Genomic DNA, 19598 nt, shown 5'->3' with positions numbered 1-19598 from the left:
TCCTCCTCCTCTTCCTCCTCCTCCTCGCTGCTGTGTTGGTCCTCGTACGTCTGCATCACAGGGAGGGGGGATTTTGGTCACCAATGCAACAACAAAACAAACAAACAAAAAAAAAAACAGGCAAGATACGTCCCAAGCGTGTTTGTTTGCACGTCGAGGTGCTTCGTCTGTGGTCTACGTAGCTCTGGTAGTCGTTTTCCCTCCTTTCTACTTAATGATCTCCTCTCATCCCTCGGCTGCCATCATCATAAAATGCAGGGTTGGCCTGAAAGCTAATTCGAGAGCTTAGAGGAGGAGGGATGGCAAATGAGTGCAAAAACGGCAAGACAGCGAACGGATTGCAGCTTTAACAGCAGTTTTCAAGCAACCTGCCCCTCCCTGACTATTAACAGTAGGGGTGCACCGATTGCTGTTTTCTCGCCAATCACAGATTAGAAATCTTTAAGAAGCTGATTCCAATTTTGGCCAATACCAATTTTTTTTTTTGTCTGAATTGTTGCTAGACGTAGCAAGACTTGGCAACAGCTGTCGATAACTGCAGACGTAAATAACCTGGCGGGTCTGTCAGTCAAACTTCGCTCACAGCGGAGCAACAGAGGACAGTAGATTATTTTTAGATCTTTATTGAGGTAGATGGGATCGGTGGATCAGGTTGGCTTCACCTGTGAGGATCCACCCATCATCTCCCAAAGTTGAGGAAATCAGGGACAATTTTTTTGGTGCACTCTAACTTAAGGGTATTTTACACCCAGTTTTGCTGTCATGTTTAACTGAAAGCGCCACTGATATATAAGGGGTGCATGTAACATTGTAAAATTGTTGGCCACTTCTTTGGTGCTGCTTTTAGGGATTTAGCAGCAGTGTAAAAATGTACATTACATTTTGAATATAGTTGCTTGAAAATCAGACAAAAACAGTCAAATATTCAGTCATTTGTGGCCAACTGTGATTTATATTATGCATGTATGACACTGTGTCGTCCAGTCCAAGACATTTCTATTTGATTTAACACTAGAAAATTATCTTATAGAGTGTTACGACATTTTAAAACTATTTGTTGATGTTACTAATGCTATAGGATAGATCAACAAAGAGTAGTCCATAATTGTGAAGCTGAATTTTTAAAGGTTGACAACTGTTGTAAACTTAAAAATCAAAGCATTTGTACTGAGTTGCCCCGGGGCTTTTAGAGGATGCCTCCAAAAGTTTTACTAATGTAGACACTCAAATTTGTACCGATTCTCTCTCTCTTCCCCCCACCCCCCAAAACAGTTCAGCCAGATTGGACTGAAAGGGGGTTGTGAGCATCAATTTTTCCTCAACACTGTTTTATGGTTAAGTTTCATGCATTTACAGTTGTTGATCTTAGCTTGAGAGTTCCCCTTTGCCTCCTGCTTTCTGCCTCTCCTGGTCGTGAGCTTCTTTGTCTCCTCTTTGCATTTCAGCCATCCTCATGTTGAGATGTGGTCCGGTTTGTCGTTTATCTTTCTTATTTATTTTCAAGTTTCTGTTCTGCCGTTTTACGTGATCACGTTGCTTCCAGCCCCCTTCACAAAACACGTCCATCGTAAACCCACGCAGCTGTTTTTAAAATGAATGTGTGCGGGGTGAGAAGAGGTGACGCGCAGCATCAGTGTCAGCACTGCAGGTAAAATCTGTCAGGAGTCAGGAACAATTATGGTGAGAGGACTCAGCAGCCATCTTGTTCTTAGCGCCAAATCTGAGGATTTCTGACTTTTATTTTAGTTTAATTTTATTTCGGTTTTATTTTTGGTTAACTCATCAAAGTGTAATGTTTACTGGTTTTTGCAATTGTTGACTGCATGGTGTCTTTTATAACTTTGTACTTTTGTGTTTCTCTGATGTTATACAAGACAGAATGTATAGAAATTCAAAACATGCATCCTTTGTTTGTTGTACTTCTCATATTCTGTTTTTTTAAACCGAGACACAGTTTAAACAAATGCTCTTATTTCTTGTTCAGTTTTTAGTATTTTGTGTTTCGCTTCACTGACATGTTTTTGAACAGAAAAGCTTTTCTTATATTTTAAGGGATTTGAGATGAAAACGAAACCAATCTCAACATTCGCTCTCTAAATGTTTCTCATGCAGAGACCGTTTTTTAAAAAGATGATTTAATAGAATTTTCAATTCAATTCAAAACTACTTTATTGATCCCAAAGGGATAAATTAGTTAAAATTTAAGTTAAATGGTAACGTTAGCCTATAATTTCTTTTTTACTTATTAAAAAAAGGACTTCCTTTAGCTATTCTTTGTTCAAAAAGTGATTGAATTTAATTTTTTTCATATGTTTACGCCTGCCAAAATACTGAGATTTATAATGGTGGCTTACATGGGACAACAAACCCGTTTCTCTTGCCATAAACAGTGGAAAAAAACACAAAAATCACTGATTCATTCCTGTTTCAAATGCAACTCTAGTTCTGCAACAATGTCCCTCCATCACGGCTTCTAATAATCAGGACTAGGACACAGTCGCAGCATCACACAGGACAACTAAAGTGTAAAGCTGAAAAAATCTTTTGTTAAACAGTGAAACATTTCATCTCATTTTGCATTTTTTTTTCTATTTTTTCTCCTACCTCCATGGGGTTAACTGTGATGGTGAGGGCCGAGTCGTCCCAGTCCATCTCGTTCTCCTTGCCGCTCTCCTGGTCTCTCATGGAGCGCTGGTGTGCAGCTCGGATGCGGAACACGCCCAGGATTATCATGAACACCAGGAAGCTCACACACACCACGATGACGATGGTGGCGGCGCTGGGGACCACTGCAGAGAAAACAGCCCGAATCAGAAAGCAGCGGGGGGGGAAAATTGATAGACGGATTCTGGTTTTATGCAGGAAGGCGCAAGAGCATTTCAAGGACAGCAGCGACCACATGAAGGCGTCTAGGAGCTCAAGGTGTGTGTGTGTGTGTGTGTTTTCTTTAAATAGCTTTTCCTGTCTCCCGACAAACTGCTCCACTTTCCCCAATGTGATCCAGATAGGATCTCTGCTCTGGACCGGGAGTGTTTGTCAGATACCAGAGGCTAGAATACGAGGTTGAGCTCCAAACCTGGCCGGTGCAGATGTCACAGACTTGAGCTCAAGTGTAAACCTTAAACCAACACCATAAAATGAAACTAAAAGGGAAAAAAAAAAAAAAACAAACTCGTGTTTCACAGACGCCCTACTTTGGCTAAATACGCAGTAATCCATCTGCAGCGGCGCCCGCCTTTTAGCAGACCGGATCATTTCTAGAGCTTTAATTAAACAGATTTGATTTCAACACTTAGCATCAATACCATCTGCCTATTAAAACCGGTGAGACGCATGTAGCTAAAACACAGTTTTATCAGGTTTTGAGCAACGTAACACAAAGACAGTGTTAGCATGATTAAAACAAACCAAAAAAAAAAATCAGAATGTTCCACAGATTTCAGTACCCGAAGCCTGGTGAGCGTTGACCAGGTTGTGACCAGACAGATCGACGGAGGCGTGATGGACAGGATTGATGAAGTTGGGCTGCACCATGGCGTTGTTGGCGTGCTCTACAGGATTGGACGTGTGAATCACATTGACCTAAAGAGAAGGGAGGCCTCGCCTGTCAACTTCTCCTCTCAAACAGGGCATTTTGAGGTTGTCGGCGATTCATAGAAACGACGGTGATGTGTTAAGAGTGTTCCCACCTCAACCTTGAAGTCGTTGCTGATGTAGCGACCGTTGAGTTCAGAGCAGACCAGCTTGAACTTCCGGTCAAAGAGCGCTTCGGTGTGCCAGTTCTTGTAGCGGATGAGGTGCAGGACCTGCTCATAGTTGGCCATGGTGTTCACACCTGGAAGACACGCAGAGAAGCTCAAGTACATAAAAGCCTGATTTCGGTGGAAGCTATCCATCTGTGATGTTGTGTACCAGTTATGACGAGGCCAAGGTTAGACGAGCTCATCTCCAGGGCGCGCTGCTGCAGCTGAGAGACGTCCACCTCCAGGCTCTCATGCTCGCCGTCCAGCTCATCTCCCACCACAGACACTTCACACGAGTCCAAGTTGTGCATGATCTCCTCCGACACAACTGTCTCTTGAACTGAAAGAAACCCAGCATAAAAAAAACAAAACAAAACAAAACACACAAACACATTCCCAAGACAGCATTTGAAGCATATTTCACAGGTGTTTCTACATTATTTAAGAGCTGCATTAAAGGTTAGAACCTGCCACCTGATATTGATTTGTCTAGTTTCAAAGCTTGAACATGCAGTCTAGCTTTTGTTGCAGCAAATTCATTTCTCCGGCGACTACAATTAAATGATTTTTAACATCGACTGTGACCCTGTTTGCTGTCCGGTCATGAGAGTTGGGTCAGATTAAAGCGAGTAAGAGCAACTGATCTTGCTAAGCCCCCTTTGTCCCATATGCCAGTGTGCTGCTCACAACAGCACATTGTACCTCCGTGTATCTGTGCCGGCTCTGGAGCATGTCTATTGTCCTTCCTCGTCTTAACCCATGTGGAAGCCCGACAGATGGCACGGCTGGTCGCTTGCCACGCCCACAAATAAACAACTTAGCTCTGATTCCCAAAAGTCTCATTGTGTCTGTACAGTTCCCTCATCCTCCAGGCAAAGTTACTGCCAGCTACAGTATCTCTACGCTGATATAAACCTTTCAGCCTTCCAGGTTATTTATTCAAGAAGAAAACATGTCAGCAAAGCCTGAAAATTAAAGCTCGGATCAAGACTTTCACTCCATTTAATGAATAAATACACAGACCGTGTTATGCCAACACTCTGGCTGAAAACATGTCTGACTGCTTTCGTTTTATTACGACTAAATATTGGACTAATTTTCTAAACTGTGACGTCTTGTCTGAAGGTCCAGGCGTCCCTTACCTGTGGGGTCGTCGTCGGTGCCTTCTGCTGCTTCAGACTCTGCGTCGGCCTCCATTTCCCGGGTGATGGTGCTGACGATGCGAAGCTCGGGGAACAGAGTCACGCCTTCCTGGCTCTCGAATTCGGCGGCGCTGCGGGCGAAGTGGTCGATGCCGCTCAGGCTGATCTTCGGCTCCTCGGGCTGCAGCACCATCACGTAGCCTTCAGCGTCCGGCACCGCCACGCAGGCGTCCTCGTTCAAACACCTGGCGAAGAGTTGACAAATACCCTGAAATCACGGTGGTAGATGAAAGAAACCCTGTCCTCTAATTTAGTGCGCATGCCGTCCACTCACAGGCTCCTGAGATAAATTACGTTTTGCTTCCGTCACTTACTTGACAGTGGTGGAGATGCGGAGGTGCCTAATGCCTGGAGTTGGGAACTGGCGGGAGTTTAAGTAGGAGATGTGCTGCATGACTTTGTCAAAGGCGCCGATGTCGTCGCCTTCCACTGTCAGAGAGGACTGGTTGGGGTTGAAATCAACCTAAGTGAAGGAAATGAAGTAGGAGCTTACATAACTGAACCCAAAAGTTTATTTTTTTATTTACCTAAAACAGATCTTCAAGTGTAAAATTTCTGGAAGTTGAACCATTACGCCTACGGACTCGCCTTTACAACAGTGTGCAGACACGTAGTTGTACAGGTTACTTATGAGACAATTAAAAAAGTATTTAACCCTTACCCGTCTGCTTTTCAGCATCATTAAACCCTTCTAGTCACTTCCTTCTTTTATAATTCACACAGAGAGGCGTCTTGTGACAGAAGAACAGCCTTCAGTGTGGAAGTTGTTACTAAATCTGCTTCTTAGCTGGGTCAATTACAGTTGTGGTGCTTAAAATAGTGTCAGAGGAGGCACAAAGATGTACGAAGTTCTTTAAAAGGAAACAATTTTCAAAGTGTCATTTATTCATGCTGCAAAATGTGGAAGAGAGCAAGACTTTTGGCAGATAACAGGAAGGCTGAACAGAGTACAGGAGAGGGGAATGGTTTTATCATTTTGACCATTCAAAATGATAAAACCATCTCTGCCTGATGTGAGACAAACTGGATTATACGGCTCTATATTCTCTAGCTCTATATTCCAGAGAATCTATATGCTCCTACAGTCCTGGAAGGCCACTGTCCTGCAACTTTTAGATGTGCCTCTGTTGCACCACACCTGAATAGAATAATGAGGTCATTAGCAAGGCTCTGGAGAACTGATCTACACAATGAGGAGGTAAGTAAGCCATTTCATTCCAGTGTTTTGTATATGTGGCACATCTAAATACTGCAGGACAGCGGCCCTCAAGGACCGGAGTTTGACACCCCTACTCTAGAGAAAATACGTACAGAGACTGTGGTTATAATGTTAGCCATGCCAAACAAGTAGTGGCCATTTTTCCACATTTTAAAATGTTAATTCTCGTTTAAGTCCTATTTGCAGTGATCGCTCTCTCACACAGGTAGGGTTTGCCTCTGCTCTGCTCACAGCAGTTCTGGTATCTTCCTGTATTATATTCTAACAAATTACACATATTATGTAATATATTACAAAAAACAAAAAAAAACAAAAAAATCAGTATGGTGGACAAAACAAACAGCTTCGATCCGTGCGATACGTCTTTAAAAGCAACTGACCAGCCTGCACGAGCCACTCCGCTCCCTCACCTTCACCGCTGAAGCCACTTCCTCAGGCAGCTGCACATCCAGGCCTTCTTTGCAGGTGTACAAACAGTCGATCACCTTCTTGTTCTCCAGCTTGCCGGAGCGGATGATCAAGCCTGCAAGGTTTCCTCGGAAAAACTGAGCCATTCGGGCGTTCCCGCCTGGTTCGGAAAGTACGGAAAAAATGGAACAACGCGAAAATGAGTGAGCTACTTAAGAGGGGATTTCAATGTTTCAGAGCTGACAATGGAAGCGTGGTGTCTCAATGAGCAAAGCCGGCATGAATGAAGTTCATGCAAGTTAGTATATGCCCCCCTTAAAGGCCCGAGGCCCGGAGGATGAGACAGGCAGACAATGGATGAGCTTATGTATGCCTGCAGCACATGCAACATTTAAATCAATGAAGTGGAGCTACGAACGTACTGTGGATAAAGATATTGCAACAACAAAAAGACATAAAGGAGAGGAAAATAAAAAATCAAAAAAATCTGCTTTTCTCAGCAAATCGTGACAAACGACAGAATTTCAAGACGGGAAAATGTTGATATTGACAAATGTAATCAGTAAAACTGAGCTTTAATTTCTGCAGCGTTAGCCCCAAACCGCACATGTCAAGGTCAGGCGAACCTTCAGCCACGTGTGTATTTTTAGCCTACTGCAGGTTTGTTATCTGATATGCAGGAGTTTTGACAAGGCCACACTTAACGGTATGGAGGAAAACACGCAGCCGGATCGGAGTTGTTTTTGTGCTCTTTACGTTTCTATTTCTGTTCTGCTGGAGACAGAGTGTCGGCTGAAATAGAGGACAAACCTCCCGACTGCTGAAGATCTAAATAAATTATTAAAAAGAAGGTGAAGAAAATGAAAGAAGAACAAAACAAAACAGGTAGGACGGCATCGCAAAACTTATAAGCAGCCCATCATGCTGTAAAAAGCGTCGATCAACAAGCAAACAACGATCTTTTGCATCTAGAATGTTCCTGTCATTCTAGTTAAAAATGGCGTGAAGATGCGGTTAAGCTGGTAGCATGGCGGGACGTTGTGGACACATGGACATGTCTGAGGAGGAAGGGAAAGACTTAAGCAACCTGAGGTGGTCTCAGGGGCCGCCTCAGTGTCATTGTCATGTCCCGAGTTTTCTGTAATTGGACGGAGAACGAGAGAGCAGGGAAAGAGAGAGGAAGGAAGGTTGAGGATTTTTTTTTTTTTTGCAGGAGAGACTACAGATGCTAGAGAATAAAAAGATCATGCTGCATCAGTAGAGATTCCCAGGAAGAGTAAAAACAACATTTAGTGACTAAACAAAATACAAAACTGACTGTAAAGAGTACTGCTAGATAGTTTTACTATTTTCATCATCATACAGTGCTTTACGAAAGCATTCACACCTCTTGAACTGAAAGTCAATTCAAAATTCAATTTATATCATAGTATTATGTCATATAAATTTGTCTGTTTCAATCTATGTAAACCAGGGTTTTCGGTGACTGTCACTGAGAGACACAGAGGTGGATCTCCAGGACAGCGGACAGTGTTGGAAACCCCCGATATAAACCGTGAATGCTTATTAAACAACCTGAAGGGAATCAGAGTGTCTACCTTGCCAGCAGGCCCCAACGGTGAGCTGAGTCTCGATCTTAGAGGGGTGCAGTGGGTAGTCCTCTGTGACCATGAAGGGCTCGAAGGCCGTCCCGTCCACAAACAGAGAAACGGTGGGGAACTCCACGTTGAGCACATAATGATGCCACTCTTTGTCACACACCTGTAAACGTGGCAGTTAAAAAAAGACAAAAAGAAAAAGAGTTGAAAAGCTGCACGAGAGCAAATGGAGCTCGGTTTGAGAGGCAGCGGCTGACCTGGTCGAGTTTCCAGTGGAACTCTGCTGGTTTGTAGTTCTCCGCCTCGGACGGATCCTGGCGGAGGAGAAGGATTAGCCTGCAGTTGTGAACGTAGAGGGAGTAGTGGTGTCTGTTCATATCTGCAGGTAGGAAGAACGAGAAAAAGATCAGGTTTAGACCCTACCTTTCATATAATCTCCTTAAAATAATAAAAAATAAATAAAAAAAAAAACAACACTACTTTGTTCTCATCAGAGCAAGAAAATTTTAACGTGTGGTGACCCACAAGGGCGGGATTCATGCTTCCATGACTGGCAGCTAAAGAGAGGTCACTGATGGTGCGCTGACATCACGGGCCTCGGAGCGTCCTGTCCGGGACGCAGCCGCTCTGATGTAATCCTTCCTATATAAGCAGCCACGGCCGCCTGCTCACGGATCAGACCAGAGACTTTACAGAAAATAAGATCAAGGTGGCCTGTGACTGATCGTGTAGTCTCTAAAATAAAAGGAAGCGCGGTCAGTGAGCAGAGGTGAGGGCGAGGACTTGCACGCTCCAGTCGGCACAACACAAACACTGATTAGAACCGCGGCGTTAAGTCTGAGCCAGAGATACGGCGGCTATTTTAATCCCGTGAACTAGCAGACCAAATGTGCGCGGCGGTAACGAGGTGCCGAGGGAACTCGTCACAGGTTTGACCTCAGACACTCAGCTTTCAGATGCACTGACCTAAAGAGGAACGACCTAGAGTCAGTTAGATCAGGCCTGAACCATCAGAGACACATAAAGATGATTACAAAGTCGGCCTTACTATCACCTGAAGAACAACGCCGACTTTTGTTGATCTGATCAGAGCGACGCCGTTTTTCTGCAGAGTATCAGATTATCATAGACCTCTACCTGTTTTGTCCGAGTTACAGAGAATCGTCTCCTTGTCGTGGGAGCCGGGTCCGTGCCTCATCCACACAGAGATGGTGAAGGGCTCCTTCAGGTTGGCGTTCACCAAACCATCGGGCACCTTGATGGCCTGGGTGCCGTTGAATTCAAACACCTGGTCGCTGTCGTGTCCATTATCAGTGGGCAGTCCCACCGTCCAGTTGGCAGAGCTGCTCGGAGCAGGAAGGAGCTCCACGGTGCCGGAGCTGGCTCCTAAGATACGACGACGGCAGAAGCAGATTTACGTATCTACACTGGACTCTGTTTTGTGTGCATATGCTATAAACTTGAAAACATGCAACTTTAACATGTTAAGTTTCATGTCTTTATAAGGGAACAGATGGAAAGGCGGATTAAGTTAACAATAGAGGTGAAAAACGATGCCTAACAAAAATAAAATATTTATTTTATTGCAGACGACATATTCTACTCTCATTTTTTGCATAATTTTCTTTCCACCTCACAACTGCGCGTTTGTAAAATGTAGAAAAGTTCAGGGAGAAGAAGTCCAACTTCGAGTGCAAATGATTAGCATTTCCAGCGGAGCGTTTGTGCATTTACCACACAGCTTGTGCAGTGACTTCTCAGAGTACGTGTCACGGTCACAGCCCTTTCCGATGTGGTTGGTTTCCAGTTCAATGCTGGCCCGGACGGAGGTGATGGGCACGTCGCAGGTCTCCAGGTGCATGCTGGGGAAAAGAGCCAGGCTACCGGTGCCCGGTTCATACTCAGTCCTCTTATTGAAACCTGAGAACCAAGAGAAAAGGAGAATTGAGAGATTAAAGGAGGGATAATCTGCGTAGAGTTGTAAAGTAGTATAGAAAGTTTGACTTTCACACCTTGCCAGCTGGGTCTGCAGGTGGGCTTTATGCTGATTTTGACCAACACGTCTTCAGAAGCTCGGTTCTTCCCGCAGTCGTAGGCGGTCACGGTCAGCTTGTACATGTGCTCTTTGCCGTAGCTCAGCTTCTCAGTGTTCTTAATAAAGCCTGACCAAGACAACAACAAAGGGGGTCAAGTTTTGACCATTTCTCTGATGAAAATGACATTTTTCTAAGCTATAAAGATGCAACAATATAAGACCCTCACAAACAGCCCAAAAATATTAAATTGTTGAAGTAAAGGAAAAGAAGGAGATGGATGGACACTGTTTTTGAGGTGCCATTTTTGAACTGTCTTTAGTTCCTTCTTATCTGTTGATTCTGTTGTGCCGTTTTTCCAACAAAGAAATACAAGAAACAGACATGATGAGAAAATACCGACCACCCTGGATAATATTTACAGAAAGCTGAAATTGCTTGCGCTGAATTTTAAATGAAACCCTTGTGGCGTCAGTTTGCACACAAAATCGATAAGACTCCTTGATCCGTGTCAATACAACCCATTATCTCAGCCGCGTGCCGATCCGTTTCCCAAGCGGGCAAAGACAAAGGCACGCTCCTTCAAGGTCCTCACCGTCTTTGTCGATGGTGAAGGGAACGTCGGGCGTCACGATCTCGTAGCTGCAGATCTGGCTGAACTGGAAGGAGCAGTCGGCGTCCACCGCCTCCACCTTCAGGATGTTGTCGTATTTCTTCCCCTCGATGACGGTGGCTTTGTACGTCTTCTCCTTGAACACTGGGGAGTACTCGTTGATGTCGTTCACCTGGATGTGGACGGTCGCCCTGAGGGGAGCAGGAACACGGTTGGGCCGTTTTAATCAGCGGCGAGGATTTTAGTAGAAGCATTTCGCTATGCAAGGGAAATTAAAAGGTCTGTTTATGTGTTTACCAGGAGTTTCACTCAAATTGAATACAATAAATTTTATTTTCAGTTTCTCTTTAGATTGTTTCTAAGAGAGGAGTTGTAGTGAAGAGCAGATAAAACGAATTATCTTCTACTGTGGCTGGCGTCGCGTCAAGTAGCGCCAAGCAAGATCTTACCTCCTGATTTATCCTCTGTTTAGTCAGAAAAAGCTCACTCTGGAGAAACTCTTTAAATTATAATTTCTTTCAAGCAATTGTGTAATTCTACTAATTATTTCTTATTACTTTCATCCTGTAAAAAGCTACATAAAAAATGTTACTACAACTACAATAGAGTTTACAGTAATTTATCAAATCTGTCAAAGCCAAAAAACCAGCAGAAAACCATGCAGCAGCAGCATAATGAAGCACTAAGTTTGCAAACAAAAAGGTAAAACATCACATGTAACTAAGCAACAACTATTTCACAGACTAAATATATATTTAGTCTAAATATATATTTAGTCTGCTCGTATACATTAATACGAGCAGTGGAGGTAGCGTTAGCGTGACCACAGGAGCCAAAATCTGCAGTCTTCCTTATCTTTGCTCTTATTGGTCCATCCAATCAATAAGAAAATAAACGGGGCTCCTCGATTGGCTGCTTTGCAAGCGACATCCAATAGCGCGTAAAGTAGCAATGTGCCTCGGTTTATCAGCTGCCCAAGCTGGGTTTTCTGTTAACGGTTTTAGATTTACTCTGCGGAAAAAAAAAACTGTGCATAAATTGGAGTTGCATTTCACAGATCACTTCACAAACAGGTGAATATGCAAATACTGAACTACAAATAGCTGGGATGTATGGCTTAAAGTACATCCACGTGTTTCTCTTTTGATCACACAAGGTTCTGACGTTTAGAAAAATCAAGAAAAAAAAATCTCTCTGTCAGTATTCTGGCATTTAGAGAAACATAAACTAGCAGAAAATATTTAGCATGTTTTAATTACAGTGAGTAAAAATGCCTCTGTGTTTATTTATACAGTGCATGTAATAATGCAGTAAATCTGTGAATGTAAGATATTCTTTAAATCCAGGTTATCAAATCAGGGATCGTCTGACGTGGCCAGGCTTGACTCACTTGTGTGATTTCTTCATGTTGGCGCCGTCAGGACCCTCTCCACAGTCGTAGGCCTGGATGGTGAAGGTGTGCTCCTTCTGCAGCTCACAGTCGAGCTTCTCCTTGGCCCTGATGACCCCCTCGCCAGTGGACTTGTCCAGGACCACTGCCTCGAAGGGGACGTTCTGCCCGTGGATCCTGAAGCCGCAAATCTCACCTGGAGTCAAAAGGGAGCTTGCTCAGAACAGCCAATGAGAGATGCGACATCAAATTTTAGATAAAATGAAAAAAAGAAAAAAAAAACAAAAAACACAGCGTTAATTGGAAAAAAAAAAAGAAAAATCCACGCAAAAATAAACAAACAGCCACAGATTTTGGGAACCAAGGGGTTGTAGGTAGAGAAGTGCATGGAGTCTGTGGAGGAAGCCAAACCGCACATCAAGTGGGTGAGTAGTCGGGGGTGAGGGAGTGGGACATTTGAGGTAACTTTGTTTTAATTTCCAAGCCACTTGAAAACCAGTGCATCCAGTCATGCAGGCGGAAACTGAAGAAAAAAAAAAAAAAAAAACGTGGACAGGCATTTCACAGGAGCACTCAGGATGTTGTAACAAACGGAAGTCGTGAAAGAGAGCTTTAAAAGAAGTGAATACAAAGATAAAGGCATATTAGATAAACAAAATAAAAAAATTAAACATAAAGGTGATAAAACACCAATTCATCAATCAACACCCCCCCTCCACCCACCAATAAAATCTGTGAAAGAAAAAACAAAACAAAAAAAAGAACACTTCCTGTAAGTAGTTTGCACCATTTAAAGAAAGTCTTCCTGTGCAATTCTGCCTGCCTCTCATCCAAAAAACAACTGCAAAACAAACCCATGAAATCATACGGAAACTAAACCAGCACGATAACAGGATCCAAAACAAAAAGCACTGGATGAGAACTGGGGTTAGAAATATCAACTTGCTTGACATCCACATCAAACGACTGCAGCCATGCTAATGGTTGGGATTAGTGGCGGAGAATTAAACTCAAAAGAGATCCACCGAGGCGAGGGATGCAAAAAAACAGAAGCTTTGCAGCGAAGAGAGCGACAGGGAGAGTTTGCATCGGTTAACAATCTCAGCAAATTCACAGAAATCTGCAGGAGTTACTCTCAAATACTTGCAAGAGGAAAAGCCCAATGGTGAGCACGTGTAGCACCTTCAGGAAATCTGCGTTGTATTTTTATCTTTTACTGGAGTCAAATTCTGCTGGAGGATTTAGCTTTGGCTCATTAATGAACATTTTAAAAGCTGCCAAGGTTATTTTTAATTGAACTTGCTGGACAAAATGGCGCCAGAAAGACAAGAGAACTCCTGTTTTCAAAGGTGGTTTTAGTTCTCGAGGTGACAGCTGATACACTGTTAGGGTCTGCAAACTGCAATGGATGTCTCATGCACAGATATTTCTAAGAGCAGTCAGTCCCCACATCACACTTTTCATCCAGCTGTTTCAGCTCTTTAAAAAAAAAAATAAAAATAGTCAAAGTGAGGCGGGAGGAGAGGGGGGGAAAGAACCAGCGAGAAACAAACGAGGAGGTCAATTACAGAGCATGATAGGAGTTTCTGTGTAAAAAGTGTGGATGCTGCTTTTTTATGTTAGTGGGTTAATCGTAAAAAAATAAATAAAAATAAAAAAATAAAAAAAAAATAAGCACAAGGCAGAAGAAAAAAAAGCCCACGATCACCTTCTTTGGTGAGGGTCACCTCAAAACTCTCTACGTGGAGGGGAGAGGAGATAAACCCAGATAGGAAGAAAGTTAGAAGACACGTTGAGGAAAAGAAGAGACATTCTTGAGCTGTACACCAACACAACCAACATCAGAAAAGCTCATGGTAAAGAGAAGGCTTTCTCCGAATTTTTAAAAAAAGTGAATTTTTAAAAGCACATAAGACGTTTTTTTTTGTTGTTTTTTCCCCCCTGGAGATGACAATAAGGTTACAGATGAGAATCCCACTGTCCAGAGACTGTACGATCACACCCTCAGCCTTTGGGTGAGTCATTTATCTTGTTTACAGATGAGTTTCGCCACATTACAAGCAACATTTCCTACAAAACTCTCTGGAGGCTTCTGTGAAGGCCTCCGTTAGTTCACTTCAGGGATTTTTTTTTTGTTGTTTTGTTTTTTGGGATTTCGTTTGTTTCGGAAGCAGGCAATCAGGGAAGCCATATTTTATCCAGAGTTATCTCAAACTTAAAATTTATTCATTAATAAGGCGGAGGACAGCGTCAGCTTTTATGTTCTCTAAAAAGTTCATTTGGAAATCCATTTTGCAAATTCTTCCTTCAATTCTCGGGAATTGAATTGGCAGATCAAGAGAGTCATTATTCGTGATTTGTGTTTCTTTTTTGGGTTAATAGCAGAGTCATCCATTAGCCTTGTGTTTGCTACCTTTACTTCCCACATTTGATTGTGATGCACAAACTTAAATGTTTTTTATTGGGTTTTATACGACAGACAAAGTTAAACAAAATTGCCAAGTTGGAAGACAAAAAAACAAAGCAATTCCTGGGTTTCTTGATTTAAATTCTGCTCTCATCTGACCCGAGAACCTTCTGCCACATGTTTGCTACATTCCCTGTGTAGCTGCAAACTGGATTTCTCGTATCTTTTTTTCCAATAATGGCTTCCATCTTGTCAGGCGGATTTGTGGAGGCCACAAAGAACAGGTGAAACAATATTTTAGTAAACTGCAAATAATGCAAGCTCCAAGTTATAAACTGAATGATACTACAGTTGACCGGAAAATATATTTATTCTGCCATGTTGTTTGTTCTGCTTAGTTCTTTTTTAGTTTTTTTTTTTTATGTAACTTTTAGAAACGGTTTCATTGAAGTAAACCATGAGGAAGAAAAACAGCGCCAGGTTTGCTGTTGCTAAATGTGGATCTTAAATAAAGAAAACTTTTCAGATTTGTATCTGTGGAAAAATGTTTAAAAAAAAAATTACTTTCCGCTACACAAGTCTTGCGTCCTTCTACCACATTAAACCCCAGTAAATTAAATGTAAGTATGTGCTTATAACCTAACAAAACAAGGAAAAAACTCGAGGGCTACGAATACGTTTAAAAGGCACTGTAGCACATGCTAACTTAAACCACGACTCTCCTGCTGCAAACATGAATTTATTCACTCTGATCTGACTTAAAGGCGTGCATTTGATTGGGCTTCTGAGCGGCCTGTGGGTCGGCTTAACGGGGAACCCTCTTAGTTGGCACAGATGGAGGGAATCTGGCGTGATGGAGCAGATCAGCCCTGCAGCCACGTGAAGCCAGACTGCTCGCAAAGAGACAGAGAGAGAGAGACAGAGAGAGAGAGAGAGAGACAGAGAGCGAGAGACAGACAGAGAGAGAGAGACAGAGAGAGAGAGAGAGAGAGAGAGACAGAGAGAGCGAGAGACAGACAGAGAGAGAGAGACAGAGAGAGAGAGACAGAGAGAGAGAGAGACAGAGACAGCGAGCGAGAGAGAGAGAGAGAGAGAGAGAGAAAGACGGTTCACAGGGACACACAGTCCGTTCATAAACGCCGCTCATCAAAAGGGGAGCCCCCCGTTGAAAGAGGTGGGCGCACCAAGATGTGTATTCAGCACTAATATGCTGTGAAGGGAGACAATCATCACGCAGAGGATGAAGCGTTTCACCCTGTTTTTGCAGGCTCGTCGTTCAAAACAGCGACAGTGCGGAGGTCGGCTTTAAGCGGTGGCCGTCGTCTTCCTCTTCGTTTAAATGTCGACTGTTTTTGGTTGAAAACGCGGCAGCTGAAGCCTCAACGGGAACTCAAGACGAGTACTCTTGGATTAAGACGATCGCACGAGGAGCAATAAAGCAGATAAAAGACTGTGAAACTCATCTGCTGCTTTAAGGCCCGACCTAAAGTCAATGCTGATGTGATTAGAGACACCGGGAGCAAATGTTTTCCTCATACCATTAAACTCATAAATTGTGGCTCCCTCTCTGGGAAGAATAAAAAAAAAAAACTTAAAAAACCCATTCTGATCTGATAAATCAAAAGGGACAATCTTGCTGTATGGCAGCCAGATGTCCATCAGTATGAAAGGCAAGTCATAAAAATCTTATGGTTGAGTCACGTGTGTGTGTGTGTGTGTGTGTGTGTGTGTGTGTGTGTGTGTGTGTGTGTGTGTGTGTGTGTGTGTCACCGCAGAGAGCGAAACCATAATTAAAGCAACAAGGTAAGACTTAACGGTTCCTGACCTCCTCATGCTGACTCAGCTGCTGTTTTAAATGTAAAAAAATAAATAAATAAAAAATCAAACAGTTTATCTCAGATTTATTCATCACCGGGAAGAATTAAAACTTATTAAAACACGCAGCAGGGTGGGAGACCTTCATAAATTAACCATGATGCATTTGTGATTTCAAAGCCTGGCGCTCAAAATAGATCAGAGGCTCTACTTCCGCGTTAAGAACAGCTGTCTATCTGTCTTATTTGGGAAGAATAATGAATTTGACAAAATGAATAATTCATTGTCGGCCTTTAAATAATATATACCGACTATCTACATCTGTGAGTCCCGCGGTTGTTTTGCATAAAGGAGCATTGTGACATCGCTTTCTCTTTCATTTTACGACCTGAAGGTGATCTCAACAGCGGGGCTGGTCATGAACTGGCGAACGAGCGGCGGCAGCGTTTAAGCTTTCTCTCTCACCTGCGTAGCGTAAAGGAGCGTCTTTGTCCAGCGCAATTAGAGGCGGGTCCAGAATAACCTTGTCATCGTTCTCCGTCACAATCCCATGGTACGTCGTCTCGATCCACGGCTTGTGCTTATTGACTGCGAGGAAGCAGAGAGAGAAAACATCAGCCGACAAACGACGACGACAAAACAATAAGCTGATCGTAGAAGTGGACATATTCAGATCTTTTTTTTTTTTTTTTAACAAGTTTCTTCCTATGCAGGAATGACTTTTACCTCCTCCATCCCCCCACTCCCCCCCATGCGGCGTGGATGCATTTTTAATGAGGTTAGGGATGCTTTTAATGTTATTTTTAGAAGTGGAGAGACAACCTGCAGCAGAAAGCAGGGAGCCGACGAGGAGCGGGCGCGAGCATCGCTGCAGAAGAATTAAAACGCTTTCTGTGTTACGTCTACCCTCTTCCCTAGTATCTTTCAACCTCCAGAAAGGAGACCAGATTATTTCAAGATAATACTAACTGAGAGGGGTTTTTTTTTTTTTCCCACATATTTAACATTCAAAAGACAGATTCACTGTTTTTGTTTAGTTAGCTGCAACAGACCAAACAACAAGTAGATGATAAAGACAAGGTCAGGTTTGGGGTTCTTGTCCGCTTGTCTGCATGGGAAGCCTCCCGGCTGCAGACAGCAGGAAAAGCTGCAGCGAGTGACTCTTACAGTCAATATGCCCTGCCTCCACCACGAGAGGGAACAATGGCGTTAAAGGGCTACTGATCTGCAGACGTGACGCTAACACTTGGTGACAACAGACTGAGGAGCAGAGATATAATGACTGACCTAATCCAGGCTGCGCCACATTAGGAGAACATGCATTTGTGACATTGTTGTTGAATAATGTGTATATTGTGTGGCTTTTGAAGACTTTTTTTTTTTTTTTTTTGCATTTATATTTCTAGAGGTCTCAGGCCTTCTTACCGCATTTTCTCATAATAAAAATAGGCAAAAGTTGACAAGAAATTGTGTGCAAGGAAACAGTAGCGAGGCTATAAATGTAGAAGCTACAAAAACTACTGGATGGACAGACGGACGAATGGATGGATAAGCAAACCAAAGGGTGGGTGGATGGATAAACTAACAGATTACTAGTTTAATCATTTATTAAATAGTATTAATCACTTTTGAATGTCTAAATACAAACATTTTTCTATACTTTATTTTGTCGTGATGCAAAAGACATTGCAGAATTTGAGAAATAAAATGTAACCCACCGGAAAATGTGAAAACCTGTAGTATTTCTGAGGCTGACCAAATCAGGGGAAAAATGTAGGTGCTTTAATGTTTTAATTCAACCTTCGCAGTGGAAATAAAAAAAAAAACAGGCCTCTTTGGCTGCTGCAGCTCTCTGATGCGAGTTTCTCAGGCATGTAAGACAGACCTGAGTACAGCATGTTGCTGTAACACTGAACTCAAAGAAGAAAGATTTCCAAATGAACGCACTAAGTTTCCAAAATAGGTGAAAAACTAGTTCTGCAAAATGTGTTTTGGACCCAATCCACTGATCACATGATCAACAAAGCATATCAAAACAGGAGCTGGTATGTCGGTGTTCCACTTTGCAAAGATTGTTAGCAGTACATGCAGACTTTTCAGACTTGTTTTTGCAAACTTTGCAGCCCTACGTCACAAATCAGGTAAATAAATGGATAAATAATAAATGTTTTAAAGATTTTAGCAATGGTGTTGGGGCCCATAATAATTTCCTAGCTTATATCTGTTTGATTTAACCAAACAAACTATTTCTTTACCTACAAATGAAAGCTAGAAAGAAATATTTTTCTTTTTCATACATCCAGATCAACATCATCTCACCTAAAACTTTTATCAGGATTGGCACCTGCTTCGCTCTTTAGGATAAAACTTTTTAATGACAGTTCAGGCACATAAAAAAAAAAAAAGTTGTCCTTATTGATTTTTAAGCCACAAATGAATGCTCACTATGCCTATCCAATTAATGCAGCATACAACGTCCCATACGAATGATTGGGTCTGACTCAACCATCCATGCATGCACCAAACAGACAGCAACAATAACCTGCCGCTGCAGCCTACACAATCAATGGCAGGAAATGATCGACCGCAGCACAACATTGCCAAATGTTACATGGGATGCTGCACCGTGACATAATCCATCCGAAGTTTTAAAAAAAATGTCTCCAGAAGTTAATTATTTTTGATTGACAGAATGAAATGTGTTTTCAAGGTCCCACTCTTTTTAAATTATTCTCCTTTTTTTTAATTCACAATTTTTAGAAAAATCACAAAACTCTTTAATAAATGAGTGGCACATCAGTCATCATAATGTTTTTGTTCCCCCCACTGTAGATCAAAGCAAGCTATTGAAAGCCTCGTTTCAAATACTGGTTCTGACTGTAGGAAGAAAAAAANCAGATAACAGGAAGGCTGAACAGAGTACAGGAGAGGGGAATGGTTTTATCATTTTGACCATTCAAAATGATAAAACCATCTCTGCCTGATGTGAGACAAACTGGATTATACGGCTCTATATTCTCTAGCTCTATATTCCAGAGAATCTATATGCTCCTACAGTCCTGGAAGGCCACTGTCCTGCAACTTTTAGATGTGCCTCTGTTGCACCACACCTGAATAGAATAATGAGGTCATTAGCAAGGCTCTGGAGAACTGATCTACACAATGAGGAG

General features: G+C 42.5%; 1 protein-coding gene across 1 annotated transcript; it reads right to left on the bottom strand.

Annotated features, from left to right (window-relative positions):
• Positions 1 to 5: 5 nt before the first annotated feature.
• On the bottom strand, positions 6 to 17110 carry LOC103155593 (calsyntenin-1-like; the record flags this gene model as incomplete). The annotated part of the gene is made up of 18 exons (XM_016663674.1): positions 16894 to 17110; positions 13915 to 13944; positions 12207 to 12402; positions 10799 to 11007; positions 10183 to 10332; positions 9905 to 10090; positions 9308 to 9556; positions 8428 to 8549; positions 8171 to 8333; positions 7660 to 7710; positions 6575 to 6732; positions 5260 to 5408; positions 4886 to 5130; positions 3913 to 4083; positions 3690 to 3835; positions 3447 to 3582; positions 2605 to 2789; positions 6 to 50 (listed from the first exon to the last, which is right to left on the bottom strand). Coding segments are annotated over exons 1-18 (2793 nt in total), but the record flags the coding sequence as incomplete, so codon positions are not given.
• Positions 17111 to 19598: the final 2488 nt, after the last annotated feature.

The sequence above is a fragment of the Poecilia formosa genome, unplaced genomic scaffold (assembly GCF_000485575.1).
Source record: "Poecilia formosa unplaced genomic scaffold, Poecilia_formosa-5.1.2 Scaffold437, whole genome shotgun sequence".
In the NCBI taxonomy this organism is placed as follows: Eukaryota; Metazoa; Chordata; class Actinopteri; order Cyprinodontiformes; family Poeciliidae; genus Poecilia; species Poecilia formosa.
This window is presented reverse-complemented; position numbering and strand designations above follow the sequence as displayed.